We start from the raw sequence: 19536 nt of genomic DNA, 5'->3' as shown, positions 1-19536 counted from the left end.
AGGGTTTTTAGACAAACTTCTTAGTAACTCCATATCTAGATACCGAGGTCCATTTTCAGATACTGTCAGTTGGTGTGGTATGCTTCACTTCTCATTCTGCCTCTGTGTATTGTAGATGTGTACACTAGCATTTGTAATCCGCTCTGGACTATCTTGTGTCAAATGTATTACTGTTTGATATGTGTACAAAGATATAAAAGTGAAGATGCCTAGATTTTTTAAGTAGTTACTGCATGTTTCAGAAATCCTCCTCCATAAAATGATCCTAACTGCCTTTTTCTGTAATGTGAGTATTTTTTTGTCAGCTGAATGTTTGAGTTTTCTCACACTGTCATGCCATAGAGCATATATGGTTCAAAGAATGCATGGTATACTGTGCACAGAAGACGTTTATCTGCTTATTGTGATAGCTGTTTTATTATGAATATGGTAGAGCTAAGTTTTCACAAAATTAATATGCTGTTTCCATTTCACCTCATTATCCACTGTGATACCTAAGAATCTAATGGATGCTACTTCTTCCAGCTTTCTGTCATCCACCTCTAAATTCTTATGTACTTTGTTTCTAAACGTTGTGTACATCTACTTGGGGGTGTTGTCATGACTGGAAAGCTGTTTGGGCTTGTAATTAATATATGGCACTCATGTTCAGAAAGAGAAACACTGTTGTTTTATTTGCTCTTTGCCAGAGGGTGAAAGAAGATAGTTCCAGCCCAGATCCATCTCAGATTAGAACGAAAATGTGAAGGTAAAGAAGACTAATCCATTTAGCATCTGCTTTGGTGGCAGCTTGGAAGAAAAGAGAGGGATGCATTTTGGCTGTGATTCCAAGAGTTCTCTGTCTCACAAGTCAGGTGATCCTGTGGTGTGACAGCAACTTTGCTGACAGTTCAGCCTATTCCAGCATGAGCCAGTTGATTGTCGCTATATCAGCAGAAAGGTGACAGACAAAAAAGGTGACCTCTTTGTAAAATTTAAATGATAAAAAATTTATTGTGTTTGGAGCTTGGGGCACCTTGTAAATATCCTCCCCGCTCCCTGAAAGAATTCACAATGAGTGAATTCAACAACCTCCATGGGGTTTTAAATCTAGGTGTAACAATATTTTATTTTCATCTAGCAATCAAGATCTTGAAATATGAGTACAGTTTTATGTCACCGTGCAGTGACCTCAGTTGGTGATATAGGATTGTGATGGTGGTGGTACCATGAAGGTAGCTGAAGCTGGTTTCAGAGAATCTGAAGGAGTAAAATCAACTGAAACACTTGTATGACAATGATTAGAACATAATGTGAAGGTATCAGTACATGTTTACAGGTTTTTTTTCTAAAATTAATTAATGAAGGAAATGAATAATTGACTTCTAACGTTACTAGAGGATGTTTCAACCTGGTGTGTTTCATAATACAATGGGAGCCATACGACACTGAAAGAGCTCGCTACACTGCAGTCGGTCTTTCTTAAATGACATGGGCATGCAGTGTTCAGCATCCTTACAGTGGCCAGGTAACCACCAGGGTTGCACCATTTGATTGCCAATCGAAATTGCAGAACAGAATTTTGAAACACAACAGTTTGTTTTAACTGTGATCATGGAGGACCAAAGTATTGTAAACAAAATTTATTTCAAGTTCATTAGCACCACTGATTAGATCCTTCAGATAATGTTGTAACTATTTAAATGACCAAAGAAAAGTTGCAAAACTGAAAACATATTACTGTGAGGAAGGCACAAGTCAATCACTTGATTAAATCTTTTTCAGTGTTAACCAGAATGACATATGAAACTAAATAGATTCAACTAACAAAAGTATGAAAATGACAACAGCAAAATATGATGATGCTTCTCGTTGTGCTAATGTGTAAGTTGAACAAATGACAATGCATCGAAGAACCTGACTGCTGTGAACAAGTTAACCCATCGTGCTCCACTGCTACCCAGGTGCTATGGATGCATTTAAGGGCGGCCACTGAGTTTTCCTTAAGTGCCATTGACATGTTTATGCATTCTATTCTGCTGGTCCTCTCACTGCTGTGGATGAGTTTAAGCATCTGGGCCACAGGTACCTGCATGCTCTAGACATGTTAACTTGCAGAGCTGAATTTTTACACAATTCTTCCACATATTTTCAGAGTTCCCACTGCATAGTTTGAGTGTGTGCCTATGTTGCTGCATTTTTCCACTTCACCTTCTGTGTTTTTGTTAGTATTGTCTTTGCACTCTTCTATTGTACGAGAGAAATGTCACATCACTTTGGTTGTGCAAATGGAGAGATCCTGAAGATACTCACTACAAGTGGTAGTTTTCAGACCTGTACATCAGCTGGTAGAGCAGTCTAGTTTTACATTTCTTCAAGGGGTTTAGTCAGTAGATGTTCAGAATCTGCAGAATCAGAAAATTATAGCAAAACAACTTGGAAAGGAGCACACCTTAGTGACACTTTTCATTGGAAAAATTGATTTCCAGCCATTAAGGCATGCAATGATGAATCAGCTTCAGGGCACAAATGTCAGTTCATTAATTACTGAACCACTCTGTCATTTTTTATGATATTCCTACCTGAAGACCTATTTCATTTTATGCCAGATGAAACAAATCAATTTTACATTTACATCAAGGTAAATACTTGTTAATCTGAGCAGTCCCAGTTGTCAAGGTGGAATGTTACTGTATTTGAAGAACTTTATGGTTTTGGTGCCATTTGTCTTCTAATGGCTCAAGGAAAAAGTTGAAAGTAAGTGATTATTGGTCGATACAGACACTCGAACAGACAACGGCTGTACTATTGGTCCACAGTGTCCAATGGGTACAATATTTTGGCAGTCAGACATCTTGCCATCATCAGGTGTTCTGACAAATTGAGCTCCTGATGGCGGGTGGCTGTCTTAAATCCCCTCCCCCTGCAAGGTGTTCTTTCTGTGGTCTGCTCAAGTGGCCACATGTTGGTGGTCGCTGAGACACTGGCATCGGCATCTATGGTGGCATCGGTGTAATTGCCTCGTCCACCTTGGTTGCTTGTTTGTTTTCTTTGCTGAGCGTCTTTCTAATTAGACTGAATGCTGGTTCCCGTGGCTTGCTGAGGTAATAGCCACAATCTCAGTTGATGAATCTGCCCCTGGTACGAATTTTGATAGCCTCTCTAATGAAGCTGCCCCAGTATTTAGATGTCTGTGCCAAGACCGTGGTATGTTGGTAGTCCATTTTGTGATTTTCAGACAAGCAGTGCTCTGCAACTGCCGACTGTTGGGATACCTAAGTCGAGTGTACCTCTGATGTTCTCAGCAAAGATCTTCGATGGTGCACACTGTCTGTCCAATTAAGTCTTCCCACACTGACACAGAATCTGGTATATGCCGGCCTTCCGCAAACCGTGATCGCCTTTGACACTTCCCAATAATGCTTGTGTTTTATTGGGTGGGCAAAATACAGTTCCTACTCAGTGTTTCCTCAATATTCGTCCTATTTTTGCCAATAGTGCGCCAGTGTATGGTATATAGGCAGTGGCTATCTTTTCCTCCGTGGCTTCTTCCATCTCCACACGCCATACTGTAGAGTTGGGGCAGAGAGCGATCCTGATTTGCCATTCTGAGTACCCGTTTTTTTGAAATACAGTTTTGAGGCGTTCCTGCTCATGGATGATGTGATGAATGACCTCAACTGGTGGGTGTGGGAGACATTCAAGAGTAGTAGCTTTAGCAGCAGAGTTTATAATGGGCAGATTGTGGGAGGTTGGACTTGTAAGCGACTGATGAGGCAAATGAAACATGAATTGTCACCTATTATGCTGTGGATTGCAAAAGCAAACCAAGTCTTTGGGTTGTCTTTCACGTATCTGCCAGTCAGAATCTGCTCATAAGCATCGGTCACACCAGGAGACTGAGGGACCTGGGTAGTGATGAGGAGCTGTGGTCAGCATAATCTTGATTGAGCACTACATATGGAGGTAGATGTTGCCATATGGAGGTAGATGTTGCAGAGCTGCATCACCCGAGGTTACCATGGAGGAGGGAGGGGGGGAGGGGAAGGTTTGAGGTGATGTTCACATGATGTGGCATTTGCGAGGGTGTGGTCGACTGACGTGGCAGAGATGACCATGGTCGTCAGTCGTCAGTGCAATACTGGTACACATTGGGTAGTTGAGAGAGCATGATGTGCTGCATTGCTTGAGGTCTCTGTAGGTGATCGAGTAGACACAGTGCGGAAGGTGCGGGAGCACAGTTGACTGGCATGGGTCATACAGACATGGTTGTGAAAAATGGTAGCAGTAGGTGCATAGAAAACAAATCTGGTGGTGGTATAGTACACTGAGGTGCATTGTGAAAGCAGTAGTCCACTGTTTGATGCTTACCAAACACTGGTGGTGGTGTTTGTTGCATATTCACACACTGGGCAGTAATATCGCATTTGAAATGCATGTGTTCCTGCAACTGTGCAGCTTGTGGAATTATAAGGCCAGTAGATGCTGAAGATGATGCACACAGATTATGCCATTCTGAACCTGGATAGTTAGGGAGCTCACATGTTTTTCATGTGGAAATAAATGTTCCTGATCCATTTTAACTGTGGCATGTATTGGCAGAAATGCTTAAGCTTCACAGTTTGGAGCAGAGACATGAAGAGGAAACACGGGATTTGGTAAGCTTTACAGTTAATGGTTCATTCACATGCACCACACAGTAAACAGACATCAAAATAAAGTGCAGGGAAACAAAAATGAGCTTGGTGTCTCCAATGTGGTGTGTCCCCTTGCAGTAGATGATATAACACAAACACACATTAACTTATTGAACACAGTTTCATTCCCAAAAAAAGAATCCACAAGAACACAGTTTGTACACCAGCCAGCATGCAAAAACAAAAGTTAAATAATACCAAAGAGTCTGTCTAGTCAAAGCACAAAGCTACTCTTTTGGTGGTCAATAGTCACCACACATCAATAATATTTGTCTCAAAATAAAGTTCAAAGTGAATAACAAATGCAGGTATTCACACCCACAATACATGGAGAAAGAACCAGTTATGAATCATATGTCGCCGGCTGAGAATCATTGATAATGAACACCAGTACTCATGTATCAAGTCTGTAAGAAGTCTGCCCAGAAAGAAAGGTATGATGATGGTAACTTTGCACAGAATATCAAAGACTATCCAGTGGAAAAGGAATATTACAGTGTTAAATAAAGTTATACATATTCATTGGTGTTAGAAAGCCTACTCAAAATTTCTGCTCTTTAAGATATATGTGATTTTGAAGGTTTTATATTATTGACCTGTCTTATATTACATGTATACTCAATTACACAATGTAATCCTAAAAGATCAAATGAAAGTAAATAAAATAAGATTTTCTAGATTGTGAGTTTGAAATACATTTTGTAGCATAGCACACCTTATGTAAAACCACCATAACAGCAAATACTCTCACCCAAATGGCCATTTATAAATACAACATTAAAGGTCTAACTGTTCAGGCGTATGGCATTCAGTTATCCTCTCTGAATGTAAATAATTTTTTCTATACATGGCCTCTCTTTTTGATCTATATAACTTGTAAATTTTTCTATACTTAATGTAATAAATGCACTACAAAAATATATGACTATTATATTTCTTATTGTATTCTAGGGACTACATCCAAAGGCAAGGCATTGGAGATGGCTAGTATTGAAGGAGTAGATTTGGTGATATACAGTGGTGCTGAGGCAGCAGGTAAGAGTTATTTAGTTGTTTACTTACATAATTAATAACTTTTAATTCATATGGACCTTTATGTGTCGTGTAAATTTTAATTCAGTTGGATCTCTTTGTCAATGACAAATGTCACAGAATACACCCCAACGTATTACTGAACTAAGAAATATCAAAATACACTGACTGAAAAAGATTGCAACACCAAAAAATAATTAATGTAGAGTAATGAAATTTCAGGAATACATTTGTCTAGGTAACATGTCATTAACATAGCAAGATCACACATTAATGTAAGTGTACGAGCCATTGCAAATGAGATATGCTGGTACATTAATAATCAATGTAACAGTAAGATGTGTCAGAGCTATACGAAACGGAATAACATTGCTGTAGGCGGAGCTCGTGTAGTACCCATTTCTGCCACTAGATGTGTATAGTTCAACTCCTTGCCGGTTCAGTGCCACTTGTGTTGCCAGCCTGGCCTGTTCCGTTGATCTGCAGTGATTGTTTTTGCTATTGTGGTTTTCTTCTTGTTTCATTTTTTATTGTGGCAAGTTTAAGTAAACAATTTGCAGCTGTGAAATTTTGTTTTCTGCTTGGTAAAAATGCTGCCGAAATGGTTTTAATGTTGAAAACCGTTTACCAATATGACAATATGGGAAAAACTCAAGTGAACAAGTGGTTGCTCGATTTAAAAAAGGCAACATTTCGACTGATGACAAACCTCGTTCTGGATGTCCAACTGCCTGAATTGATGAAAATATTGAAAAAATTCAAGAGCTTGTACTCACAGATGGTTGACAGACAACTGATCATCTGTTAGAGATTAGTGGGGTATCTTGGAGCTTGATTCAGTGAATTTGTGGCAGACAGGAGACTGGTTCTTCCACTGCAACAACACACCTGCACACACAGCCATCTGTATTAGAAACCTTTTGGCTAAAAATGGCATGGTCCCACTGCCCCCCTGCACCTTACTCACTTGAGCTGGCTCTGTGTGACTTTTTCTTATTTCCATGTGTGAGAAGGGCATGAAAGGACACCAATTTGACAACTCTGAAGAAGTCAATAAAAAAAAAATGAGGGAGGGGTGTCAACTGTTTCTAAAGATGACTACAAAAAATGTTTCAAAGAGTGGAAGCATCAGTGGGGCAAAAGTACTGGCTGTAGTGGAGAGTATTTTGAAGGGGATAAGGTTGTTTTGTAAACAATTTGAAAATATGTAGCTTTTAAAAAGTAATTCCAATTTCTTTTTGGGTACTCCCTCACACACTCTCTTGACCACCACTGCCAGCAGTCATGTACAGTGGCTACATTCCTGCCAAGTCTTTCTGCAAAATCACAGAAGCAGCATCCAGCTTCTAATAACCCTATTACATGAACTTTTTCAAACTCAGTGAGGTGCTGATAAAGGCATCTTTGTTGCCTTAAAGGCATTCTTGACTCCCATCAACTCACCACTTCCAATCTCAAAGATAACTAATGCTCATGATTTTTGCTATTGAAAGCAAACCTGATTTGCATCCTCATGGTGGTACTCTTATGTAACTGATATAAAATTTTCATAGAAATCACCTTTCAGATGTAGAAACATGTTTTACAATTTTCATTTATGTTGCAAAACTCCTTCTTGGTGTTGTGATTTTTCTTCAGTCAGTGTAATAACAATGAAAATATTAATGAATCTTTGAGTTATCAAATTTATGTTATTGGGTTTTGTATTTATGTCTTGTATGCATTGAAATTATGAACATCAGTGAAAAGCACATTCAAAGAAGTCCTCTCAACCTGATTGTGAATTGTGTTTTATTCATCTCATGATGTACATTTGCAATCCATTTGGTTTGCATATAGGAGACATGTCAAAAATTTATAAAACAATTACAATGATTTTTACATTAATAAATAATAGCACTATAATAAATAATGACACTATACGGATAACACATTGTACCCAGCTCAAATTTCCAGTTTGTCCCACATGAATTCATCCACTGAGTAATAACACTTCAGTGTCAGTACCTCATATAGCTTTCTTTTAAGTGAACCTAAATTCATGTGAAACAACTTGTTCCCTTTTATTTTATTACAAAATTTAATTCTCGTGTATTGAGGTCCCTGGGCATAAGATGTGAGGTAGTGGGTGGGGAGCATAAAATTTTCTTTATTTCTGGTATCATGTGAATGGACAAAATGGTTTCCCTCAATAATTCATGTCTGGTGTACAAGACTATGATGATCTCATATATGTATAAGGATGCAGAGTTAATATTTTAAGTTTTCTAAATAATGGTCAACATGGTTCTTTGTGATTTGCAGTGCACATATTTCGTATGATTTTTTTCTGTATTTTTAGTATCCCCACTATGTTTGTCGAGTTACCTCAAAAACCAGTACCATACGTTATAATGGATTCAAAGTAGCTTGTACATGCTACTTTTCATGTGTCCATGTCAGTTGCAGTTGACAATATTTGCATTGCAAATGCAAAGCTGCTCAGTTTGTTTGCCAGGTATTCAATGTGTGCCTGCCAGCTCAAATTTTCATCTACATTTAAGCCTAAGAATGTGACTGAGTCAGCTTCTTCTGTACCTTGGTTGTTGTGTACAATCTTAAGCTGCTCTCATTTTGACTGTTCGGTTCTGAACTGCATCACGTGAGTCTTACATATGTTTAGATTCAACCCATTTAGCTGAAACCAAGTTTCTAAGGTACTGAGGGTACTGATATCAGATTTAGGAATTTTTTCCGAGTCCTAATCTTCAACTAAGACAGAAGTATCATCTGCGAACAGAACTGATGGGGAGCTGATATGCAATGGTAAGTCATTAAGCTAAAAAAAAAAAAAAAAAAAAAAAAAAAAAAAAAAAAAAAAAAAAAAAAAAAAAAAAAAAAAAAAGGACTGGGCCTAATATGGAGCCTGAGCCTTGTGGAACACCCTGAGATATTTTTTTCCAGTCAGAAAAGTAATGTGTACCATTTTAAGAAATGCTAACTCTTTGCTTTCTGTTGGATAAGTAGGATTTAAGCCATTGTAGGGCACTGCCGCTAATGCCATACTTTTCAAGTTTGCAAGCAATCAGTGCATGGTTTACGGAATCAAACGCCTTTGTGAGGTCGCAGAAAATTCCTGCCACCTTATTTCTCTTGTCTAATGATGTAATTATTTTCTCAATGAAACTGTTTACTGCATCAAATGGTGTTTTTACCCTGCTGAAAACCAAATTGATTGTTTCGAATAACAGAATATTTTGCGATGAAGTTTTTGATTTGCGCAACAGCAAGTTTTAAAAATATTTTAAATATGACTGGGAGAATCGAGATAGGGTGATAATTTCTTATGATCTCTCTTGATCCCTTCTTGAAGACTGGTTTGACTTCAGCATATTTCAGTACCTCTGGGAAACAGCCCTCTTCAAAACATTGATTTATTATCTGAGCTAGTGGGTTTGCAATTCTATTGTGTACCACTTTAATAACTTTGCTGGATATTCCATCCCAACCTGCAGATTTTTTGTTTCTTAATGTTAGAATAGCATTTTCTACATCCTCCACAGGAACTTTTGAGAATTTGATTAAACCATTAAATGATGTTGTGAGTGAGACTCTGTCACACTCACATCTCTTATCCAGATAAAATCAAGCATACACAGTAATTCATTATTGAATTAATAAAGTCAGTTGGCTAACACTGATCTTCAGGAAGTGCACATCCTAGAGCAGTTGAGAGAAACGCACATATACAAATACACTCCTGGAAATGGAAAAAAGAACACATTGACACCGGTGTGTCAGACCCACCATACTTGCTCCAGACACTGCGAGAGGGCTGTACAAGCAATGATCACATGCACGGCACAGCAGGCACACCAGGCACACCAGGAACCGCGGTGTTGGCCGTCGAATGGCGCTAGCTACGCAGCATTTGTGCACCGCCGCCGTCAGTGTCAGCCAGTTTGCCGTGGCATACGGAGCTCCATCGCAGTCTTTAACACTGGTAGCATGCCGCGACAGCGTGGACGTGAACCGTATGTGCAGTTGACGGACTTTGAGTGAGGGCGTATAGTGGGCATGCGGGAGGCCGGGTGGACGTACCGCCGAATTGCTCAACACGTGGGGCGTGAGGTCTCCACAGTACATCGATGTTGTCGCCAGTGGTCGGCGGAAGGTGCACGTGCCCGTCGACCTGGAACCGGACCGCAGCGACGCACGGATGCACGCCAAGACCGTAGGATCCTACGCAGTGCCGTAGGGGACCGCACCGCCACTTCCCAGCAAAATAGGGACACTGTTGCTCCTGGGGTATCGGCGAGGACCATTCGCAACCGTCTCCATGAAGCTGGGCTACGGTCCCGCACACCGTTAGGCCGTCTTCCGCTCACGCCCCAACATCGTGCAGCCCGCCTCCAGTGGTGTCGCGACAGGCGTGAATGGAGGGACGAATGGAGACGTGTCGTCTTCAGCGATGAGAGTCGCTTCTGCCTTGGTGCCAATGATGGTCGTATGCGTGTTTGGCGCCGTGCAGGTGTGCGCCACAATCAGGACTGCATACGACCGAGGCACACAGGGCCAACACCCGGCATCATCGTGTGGGGAGCGATCTCCTACACTGGCCGTACACCACTGGTGATCGTCGAGGGGACACTGAATAGTGCACGGTACATCCAAACTGTCATCGAACCCATTGTTCTACCATTCCTAGACCGGCAAGGGAACTTGCTGTTCCAACAGGACAATGCAAGTCCGCATGTATCCCGTGCCACCCAACGTGCTCTAGAAGGTGTAAGTCAACTACCCTGGCCAGCAAGATCTCCGGATCTGTCCCCCATTGAGCATGTTTGGGACTGGATGAAGCGTCGTCTCACGTGGTCTGCACGTCCAGCACGAACGCTGGTCCAACTGAGGCGCCAGGTGGAAATGGCATGGCAAGCCGTTCCACAGGACTACATCCAGCATCTCTACGATCGTCTCCATGGGAGAATAGCAGCCTGCATTGCTGCGAAAGGTGGATATACACTGTACTAGTGCCGACATTGTGCATGCTCTGTTGCCTGTGTCTATGTGCCTGTGGTTCTGTCAGTGTGATCATGTGATGTATCTGACCCCAGGAATGTGTCAATACGGTTTCCCCTTCCTGGGACAATGAATTCACGGTGTTCTTATTTCAATTTCCAGGAGTGTACAATAGCATGCCTAGCTTTTGGTACAAGAGGTTCCTTTTCCAGGGGAGCAAGTAGAGGCATAATAAATGTGGCACATCACTCAAAATCCAAGTTATGAGTGCACTATTATGAGTGGGGTGGTGGGAGGGAGAATGTGAGTGTGAGGGGGGAGAGGGTAATGTGGAAAAGATCAAGTGAAAGTTCCAGTTATTTATAGTACAGCTTGCAGTTCACTAATTGGCCTCTTATTTGCTAGGCTGGACAAGCATTCACTACTAAAATTTTCTCAGCTGTGACTGTTTTTAGGGTAATCCCTGACACAGCTTGAGCTTTTTTTATAACTTCTGCAGTTCTTGTTTCTACAACCTTTTTTGCCTTCCCTACCCTCTCACCGTAAACTGTGAACTACTTTCTGATATGAGTCTTCTATTTCAGATTTCTCACCTGATAGTAACTATCTCTGGAATGATACTCAAAGAAGTAATGGTGAAAAGGTTTACATTGCGAGCCTGAAAATTGATGCTACAAAACCAGAATCTGTCTTCACAGTGGGAGAAATATCTCTGACAGTCACTGATGACTGCACAGTGTCTGATGCAATATTTAATAATGTTTCAGACTATGGGCAACAGAATATCAGTAAGTTCCTTTGCTTGTAAGAAATTTACTGTAATATTTATGTATTTTCTTAAATTAAGCTATAGTCACGCAAGTATGCTCATGCTACATTTTGATCTCTCTGTCTCTCCTGATGATTTGAATGCAAGTTCTTTGACTGAGTATCACTTTTAAATATGGCTGCTGCAGCACAGAACTCAATGATCTGCACGTACATGTTAATACCCACATCATTTAGCTACTCACAAGTGCCATAACAGAAACACTTACCCATGTTCATGTTTTTTGTTCTCATTTAAAATGACTTACTGAATGAAAGGTACTACTAAGTGTGAAATACATGCACTGATTTATTTTATGAATGCCATAAAGGGAAAATCCTCAAAATTCCTCAGTAGATAAGTTAAATTTATGGAGAAAACACTATGAGCAACAGCTGGCAAGGGAACGGATGAGAATATTTGACGATGACCACGCTAATGCCCATTATTAATTGTGAAGTAGGTGACTATCCGTCATCACTGAAGACATAATGCAGAAAGTTGATGCAAAGTTTGATAGACACTTTACAAGTTTGTCCTTCTTGTATGAGTTTTCATAATTTTTGAGAATTGTTCTGTATGAGATTCATGCAGAATGCTTTAACTACTGTCAATAGTGCTCCTGCTGGGTACTGAAAGTGCTGACTGATTTGAACAAAACTAATTAAGCAGCCAATACTTTGAATTTTCTTGAGTGATATAGTAATGATGATGAATTTTAAGCTGAATTATCATTGGAGATGCAACTTGGGTGGCTTGTGTTACATCAGAATCAAAACAAGATTCCATGGAAAGGAAACATTTGACATTGCCACAGAATGTGATCATTGTGAAAACATTTTCAGTTTGAAAAAAAATGTGCACTGTGTTTTGGGATTGACAAGAATGTTGCGTGTGGATTTTTTTGCCTCAGTGAAACTCATTCAGTTCCGAGATATTGTGGGATCTTTAACAGGCAATTCTGGACAAAGGCATGGGAAGCTCAGTAGAGAGACTGAGGTTTATTACATGAACATCCCTGTCCACATATGGCTCAACAAAAAAATGGACTCATCATTTCATAAGGCCGGGAACAACCTGATTTGGCACAGTATAGTCCCAATTTAGGGCCCAATGATTACTACTTGTTCCTGCACTTGAAAAATCATTTAGGCAATCAGTGCCATTATGGTAACAATGATATCACATTGGCCTTTCTGCAATGTTGGCAAATTACATGGGATCTAGAAATTGATTGTTCATTATGAGAAGTGCCACAGTATTTCAGAAAATTATGATGAAAAGTAGATTAACATAATTGGAATTCACATAATAATAATTCATATGTGTTTATTTAATAAAAAAATAACACATTCTTAAAAAGTACACCTCATTTTAAGTATTCAGTTTTCCAATTAAGTGAACCAATTAGAAATGCACATTGTTATTGACAAGTGTCAGTCTCATCATCTTTACTGGAAGTCACTTATGTGGCACATCATGTCATTTGTTAGTGAATTTATGAAGTTACCATAAGTAGCCCATGAGTGCTGCATTAATCACATCATTACTGCTTCTTTCACTAATTTTATAAGAATGCCTTTCTGTTTATGTGCTGCTAAATGAAAGGTATTAGTAGTAGAAAGTAGTTGGTAAGCTGAATTGCTAATTACAAGAAGAAGAAGAAGAAGTGGATTAAGCATGTGGGAGTTTGGGCCCTTATCATTATAAATAATAACCCGTTGATTCACTTGTTAAAACAATGAGCACATTTATTGTCACACTTCAGGTATACGTCATTACACATCGAAAGTATCACATAGACAGAACATAATGGCCGCCTTGGTCCAAAGAGTTTTTGCGCGCCAGAGATATTATGGCACATCAGTGTTGCCACAGAGGCTCCCCCCCCCCCCCCCCCCCCCCTGCAGTGCAGAGCAAGAGGCTCTGGCTGTAGTGGGGGGTGGAGGGTGCAGGTGTCATGCCGTCTTCGTCTGGAGGGGGAACTTGGCGGGGCGGGGCCGGGGTTCGAGCCCTTTTGGATGGAAAAATGCAATCACGGTGCCACACCGGCGGAAGTATGTGGCGACCGGTTCTTGAAGTGACAGAAGGTGTGAGGGGAATAGATGGAGACATGTGGTACAACATGTACAGTGTCCCTGTGGCGTCAATGAAAGATTGAATAAGGGAAGGATGTAAGGAATTGGGGAACGGTGAGGAGTGGAGAACTGAAAGTTGAAAGGTGTCATCATCGGTGGAGTGGGGGGGGGGGGAGCATGGATGACTAAGAGAGAATCATTTGTGGTAGCTACACTGATGTCAGATGGTGAAAAGTGTGAGACGTCGATGGAGACAGTAGTGGGTTGCTGAACGTCGGGTGAGAAGCGTGTGACGGGCGTAGCAGGAGAGGGTGGGGTGAAGGGCGTGGACCCTGGACTCTGCCCTGAGAGGGTTCCTGGTGTTGGAGAAGGGGGCGTGGTCGGTGTGTCATCCCTTGAGGAGGCGGCGGAGGTGGAGGTCGTTGTCCATCACGGTCAGTGGCGTCGGGTCGCTGGAGGTGTTGTCGTCTGCAGTGACCCACGCCGGCTTGAGTCGAGACACTGACACTGTCGAGGGTTTGCCTTTGATACAGATGTCGGATGTATTCGACGAGCACCTAATTATCCTGTAAGGGCCCGTGTATGGGGGTTGCAGGGTGGCACGCACTGTATTGTCCCTAAGCATCACAGCTTCACACGTTTCTAACCGCTGGTGCACAAATGTTTTAGGTGGAGTGTGTGCTTCTGGAGCGGGTGCTCTCTGCCCTTGTATCGTCTGTCATTTGTTCTCGATTAGCACAGGGTATTCGATGGTATCTTGGAGTGGTGAAGGCTTGACAAACTCGGCTGGTAGGGTCAACGGCTCGCCATAGAGCAGTTCGGCCACCGAGCACTGCAGGTCATCTTTAGATACAGAACGGAGGCCTAGCAGTACCCATGGGAGGGCGTGTAACCACCGTTCCTCGTGGCACATTAGCACTGTCTTTAATGCGCGGTGCCATCGTTCCACTAATCCGTTTGATTGGGGATGGTATGCTGTCGTGCGAATGCGGCCGATGCCGAAGAGCTCGCACATTTTTGTGAAGAGTACAGCTACGAATTGACGGCCTTGGTCTGTAGCAATGATTTTGGGGCAGCCTAAAAGTGTGAGCCATGTGGAGAGGACAGCGTTGGTGACTGTTTCGGCCGAAATACCGGCTAGAGGGGCTGCCTCGACCCATCTAGTTGTTCTGTTGATAAAAGTAAGCAAGTATTGGTAACCATCCACCTGGGAAGGGGGCCGACAATGTCGATGTGGATGTGGCAGAGTCTGCCAGAAGGAGACTGGAAGACACCTGAGGGGGGTGTGCAGTGGCGTCCGACTTTGGACCGCTGGCACGAAATACAAGTGCGACACCAGTCGCGACAGTCTTTGCGAAGCGATGGCCATACGAAACTCTCGGCAATGATGTGTGTAGTTGCATGAATGCTTGGGTGGGCGTGACTGTGCAGTGCGTCAAAAACCGAGCGACGCAAAGAGGAGGGGACAAGGGGGAGTTGCACGCCAGTGGAAGTGTCACACCATAGCTCCAAGCGTGTACCAGGGATCGTCTTGCACGCCAGGCACAGAGAGTAATTATTGTGAGATAAAAGGCTCGCCAAGGAGTCATCATTTGTTTGCGCTCGAGCAAGAGTGTCGAAGTCGATTGATGAAGATTGCCTGAAATCCGGGAGAAATAATCAGCGGCTATGTTGTCGGATCCTCGAACGTATTGTACATTAGTTGTGTATTGTGAAATGTGGTCGAAATAATGGAACCTCCTAGGAGGTGGGTCGGCTGGAGGGTTTGTGAGCGCTTGGGCGAGAGGTTTGTGGTCTGTAAAGCTCGTGAGGGGGCGTCCCTCGACGTCTTTGTGGAAATCTCTAATGGCTTCATAGACAGCTAAGAGCTCACTGTCAAAAGTGGACCATTTGCACTGAGAGGGAGAAATTTTTGAAAAGAACTTAAGAGGTTGAACCACCTCTCCTCTGTGTTGTTGAAGTAGGCCTACTGCACTGATAAATATTTCGCTAGCATCCATGGTGAGCGAAAGTGTTGCATCCGGGTGTGGATGGGCAAGCGTGATGTCTTCCATGAGTGTGGTTTTGAGTTTTTTGAAAGATGTACGCATGACCTCTGTCCATGGTACGTGCTTGTTGCCTGACGTTTGTGGCCCGCGCAGTGCGTCTGTGAGGGGGACCTGTAGTTCGGCAGCTCTTGGAATGTGGCAGCAGAAAAAATTGATCATTCCTAAGAACCGGCAGAGTTCATGGTATGTTTCTGGTATCAGCAGCTGTTTGATAGTGTCTATTTTCTCTTGTGTGGGCCGGATACCATTGGCTGAAACTATGTGTTGTAAGTGCGACCAGGACGGTTGCGGGGTAGTTAAGACGGAAGGTGCGGCGGGATCCGCGGAGAGGCCCAGAGGCCCGCGAACAACAACACAACGGGAGAGGACGGACACGACCAACAAAGGACAGAACGAGTACAACAAGACCGAACAACGGAGTCACAAGGAAACAAACTCGTACATGAACCAGGAAGAAAGCAGTCTAGCACAAAGCGAGGTGTAACCCGATGTAAGCGAGATTAGACTGATTGGCTGAGCGAGTGGCTGGCATTTAAGTACGCTATCGGGGGTGCTGCTATTGGTCGCTGGGACCTCGTGTTCCACTGTGGCGCCCCCACACTAAAAGCGGGGCAGGAGGCGCGCGCTGCCACAGCTTAAGGCACGATGGTGCAGAGATCTCTATGGGTCTTCAACGTCCATGACGTCTGGCGCGGATTCAAATTCCGCGGCACGTGGTACCAGACTATGTGTCCCATAAACAACAGAATCCTGTCTCAGTTTGCATTTGTCTTTGTTGACGATCACACCGTGGGACTGTAATGTGTCAAACAGCGCCCGGATGTGAAGCTCGTGTTCCTCCTGAGAGGAAGAAAAGATCAAAATGTCGTCCAGGTATGCGTAGCAGAAAGGTAGGGGTTGTAACACTGTATCTAAGAACCTCTGCCAGGTTTGGGCGGCGTTTTTCAATCCGTAAGGCATGTAAAGGTATTCAAAGAGGCCGAAGGGTGTGGTGATGGCCGTTTTAGGGATATCTTGTTCTTACCTTGGTATTTGGTGATACGCTTTCTCACAGTCTACCACACTGAAAATTTTAGTGCCTGCCAACTGAGAAGCGAAGTCCTGAATTTTCGGTACTGGATAATTGTCCATGATTGTGCAGCCATTGAGACGTCTATAGTCGCCACAGAGTCTGTAGGAACCATCCTTCTTCGGTGTGAGATGAATTGGTGACGATCAGTCACTGGAGGATGGGCGTACAATGCCTGCTTTTAATAGGTCCGAGATGATTGCTTTCGCCACTTTGAGTTTGTGTGGATTCAGGCATCGTGGCGTCGTGGTCGGTGTCCGACCGGAGAGCCCTCAGTCATATTGAGTTTGTGACATGCGCCGCCCATGATTGATAACATGCTACGCGCACGGGGTGCGTCATTAGCATTCAAACACTCGTGCAATGAGTCAATGATTTGAGTGCACACCGGTTTGTGCGAAGAGCGAATACCTCGAAGTGAGGCAAGTTTGGATTTGGTGCTCTGTAATGTCTGTCCAGTACACTCGACAAGGGAGGTGAGCTTGGTCTGTATTTGCTTGAGTTCACTGACTTCTTGTCATTGTAGTAGCACGTCGCAACTTTTACTAGTTAACTTGGCTGCAAGAAGAGCACATTCGGTCTGCAATAGTGAAATGTCAATGTTTGTTGACTGAATAGTTATACAGATGCAGTGGCCATAAGGGCGATAGTCTTTTGCGAATGTAGGTGGACTAACAAACTTCGCGGAATGTCTAGCGAAAATTTGTGGTGTCGCAGAAAGTCAATGCCTAAGACCGGACAATTCACCTGTGCCACATGAAAAGTCCACGAAAACTTCAAGTCTTTTGATAGCTTGAGCGTTAAAGGTGCTGTACCTAACACTTTGATATGAGAGTCATTAGCCAGGCGTAACAGTCTGGGTGAGGAAGTTAACACGGTAGGTGCCAGAGCTGGGGGTATTACACCACTGTCAATGAGGAATTTAGTTCCTGAGACGAGGTCAGCGGCTACCGTGTAAGATGCTGTTGCTGCTGTAAGGCGTCTTTTTTTCCTGTGCGCGAGACACTGCGCCAATGGTGCCTCGTGAGCTGCATTTCCCGCCGCGCAAGGGCTGCGACATTTCCTGACCAACACAGCGGCTAGGCTGCTTTAGGTGGGGGTGATGTAGAGCTCCTGGTCTCAGCTGTGTCTGTTGTGGAGCGCTGCAGTGCGGTGTCGGTTGTCATGGCGAATGTCGTGGAGGCTGTATCTGGTTCCCCATGATGGTGGGCAGATGTCAGCACTGTCGTAGCGTGAGCACTGAGGAAGCGAGCTCGCCCGAATCCTGGAGGGGGAAGGGGGGGGGGGCGGTGGTGTGCTGTTGAGATTGCTACCCACACACTTCATGCTGTGCACTCGCCTGTTAATAACCCTGAAAGCTCAATCTGTGACTGAAAGCTTCTCGTCCAAGGTGCTGTTCGTGAGCAGCAGGAGCTGTAGTTGTAATGCTTCAGCATTTTGACGAGCCTCATCGACCATAACACTGTATCGGGTAGCAAATCCACAGGTGCGAGGGCGTGGAGTCGTCGCCATAGTCCCGATGGGGTGAGGTCATGCAGGTGTTCCTTATGAATGATATGATGAATAATCTCATCCGGAGCTCGAGAAAGTCTTTCACAAATGAGTCTTTTCGTGTTCGTATATTTCGGTGAAGGCGGCAGGCTGATCACAGTGTCGCTAATCAAATCCAAATGGTCATGGAAATGTCCCACCAAACACATGAAGTGTGACTCTTCTGAGTCAATGCCTGTGGCGGCGAAAATAGAGTCGACTAACGTGAACCATTTGTTGGGCTGAGTTTTTGCAAAAGTCGGCAGTTTAGGTAACTTAGTTCGTTTGGATTCCAGTACCACTGGGTGTGTAAGAGCCACAGGTGTGGGAGCAGTCAATATGGCGTCTGCCGGGAGAGGGTGGGGGGAGGGGTAGGACCGGGGGCCCGTAAACTGTTACACCACTCGGATCCGTCGTTATTGCTGTCTAATGTCTAGAAAAAGTGGGCAAAGTGCTAGGAGAGGTCACATTCACTATACACTGTTTAGTTTGATCAGAAAATTGAGGCTGTGCGTAGCCAGGCGTGGAACTGATTCACGACGCAGATGATGTAGCAGCCGTGTAGTGGCACTGCTTCAAAAGTTGGTGCAAAGTTCTGAGGGGGGTTGTGCACCCCTGAGTGTGCGAAGTTAGTGGTGGAATGTCCGGATCTCTTTTCACACTTTGTCCTGTATGTTCGAAAGAACGATCTTTAGGCAAGATGGCGGGCAGTACATACGCGTTGTCTTGTGTGTTGTGGTACTGCAATCCACTCGCAGGTCGGAGGGCCTCGAAATGTTCGATGTATAGAGTCCATGCATAGTGCAGGTGGGTGGTATGGTCATATTCTGACCATAGAAATCATACGGCAGTACACTTCGTTGCGTAGGCCACATCACGATACAGGCGGTTCACTTGTACGTACATGATTATTGTTATTGAACTCAGGTAGAACACGGGAAGAGCGTCACAAACTGTTGTCGGGGTCACCAGTGTGGGAGTTTGGGCCCTTATCATTCTAAATAATAACCCGTTGATCCACTTCTTAAAACAATGAGCACATTTATTGTCACACTTCAGATAATGGCTGCCTTGGCCCAAAGAGTTTTTGTGCGCCAGAAATGTTATGGCACATCAGTGTTGCCACAAGCACTTTGCACTGAACTGAGATACAAGCTTTGGGCTACATTTTAAATTAGTTTAGATGTACTTTCATTCCAATGTCTAATTCATTCCTCTGGGATGTGGAAATGTCAGAAAACAAGAGTAGATAATAAATACTTACAGTTCCCAAATGAAATTACTCTTCTAGATGTGG

General features: G+C 43.4%; 1 protein-coding gene across 1 annotated transcript in view; it reads left to right on the top strand.

Moving 5' to 3' along the window:
* Nucleotides 1–19536, top strand: part of LOC124779481 (protein 5NUC-like) — an 89533-nt gene that overhangs the window by 18130 nt on the left and 51867 nt on the right. The window contains exons 4-6 of the mRNA XM_047253714.1: nucleotides 3615–3739; nucleotides 5628–5711; nucleotides 11291–11494. Of these exons, the coding sequence (XP_047109670.1) occupies nucleotides 3615–3739; nucleotides 5628–5711; nucleotides 11291–11494 (413 nt within the window). The remainder of the gene's footprint in view (nucleotides 1–3614; nucleotides 3740–5627; nucleotides 5712–11290; nucleotides 11495–19536) is intronic.

This window comes from Schistocerca piceifrons, chromosome 1, assembly GCF_021461385.2.
Source record: "Schistocerca piceifrons isolate TAMUIC-IGC-003096 chromosome 1, iqSchPice1.1, whole genome shotgun sequence".
Taxonomy (NCBI): Eukaryota; Metazoa; Arthropoda; class Insecta; order Orthoptera; family Acrididae; genus Schistocerca; species Schistocerca piceifrons.
The sequence above is the reverse complement of the archived record's forward strand: the minus strand, read 5'-3'. Positions and strand labels throughout refer to the sequence as shown.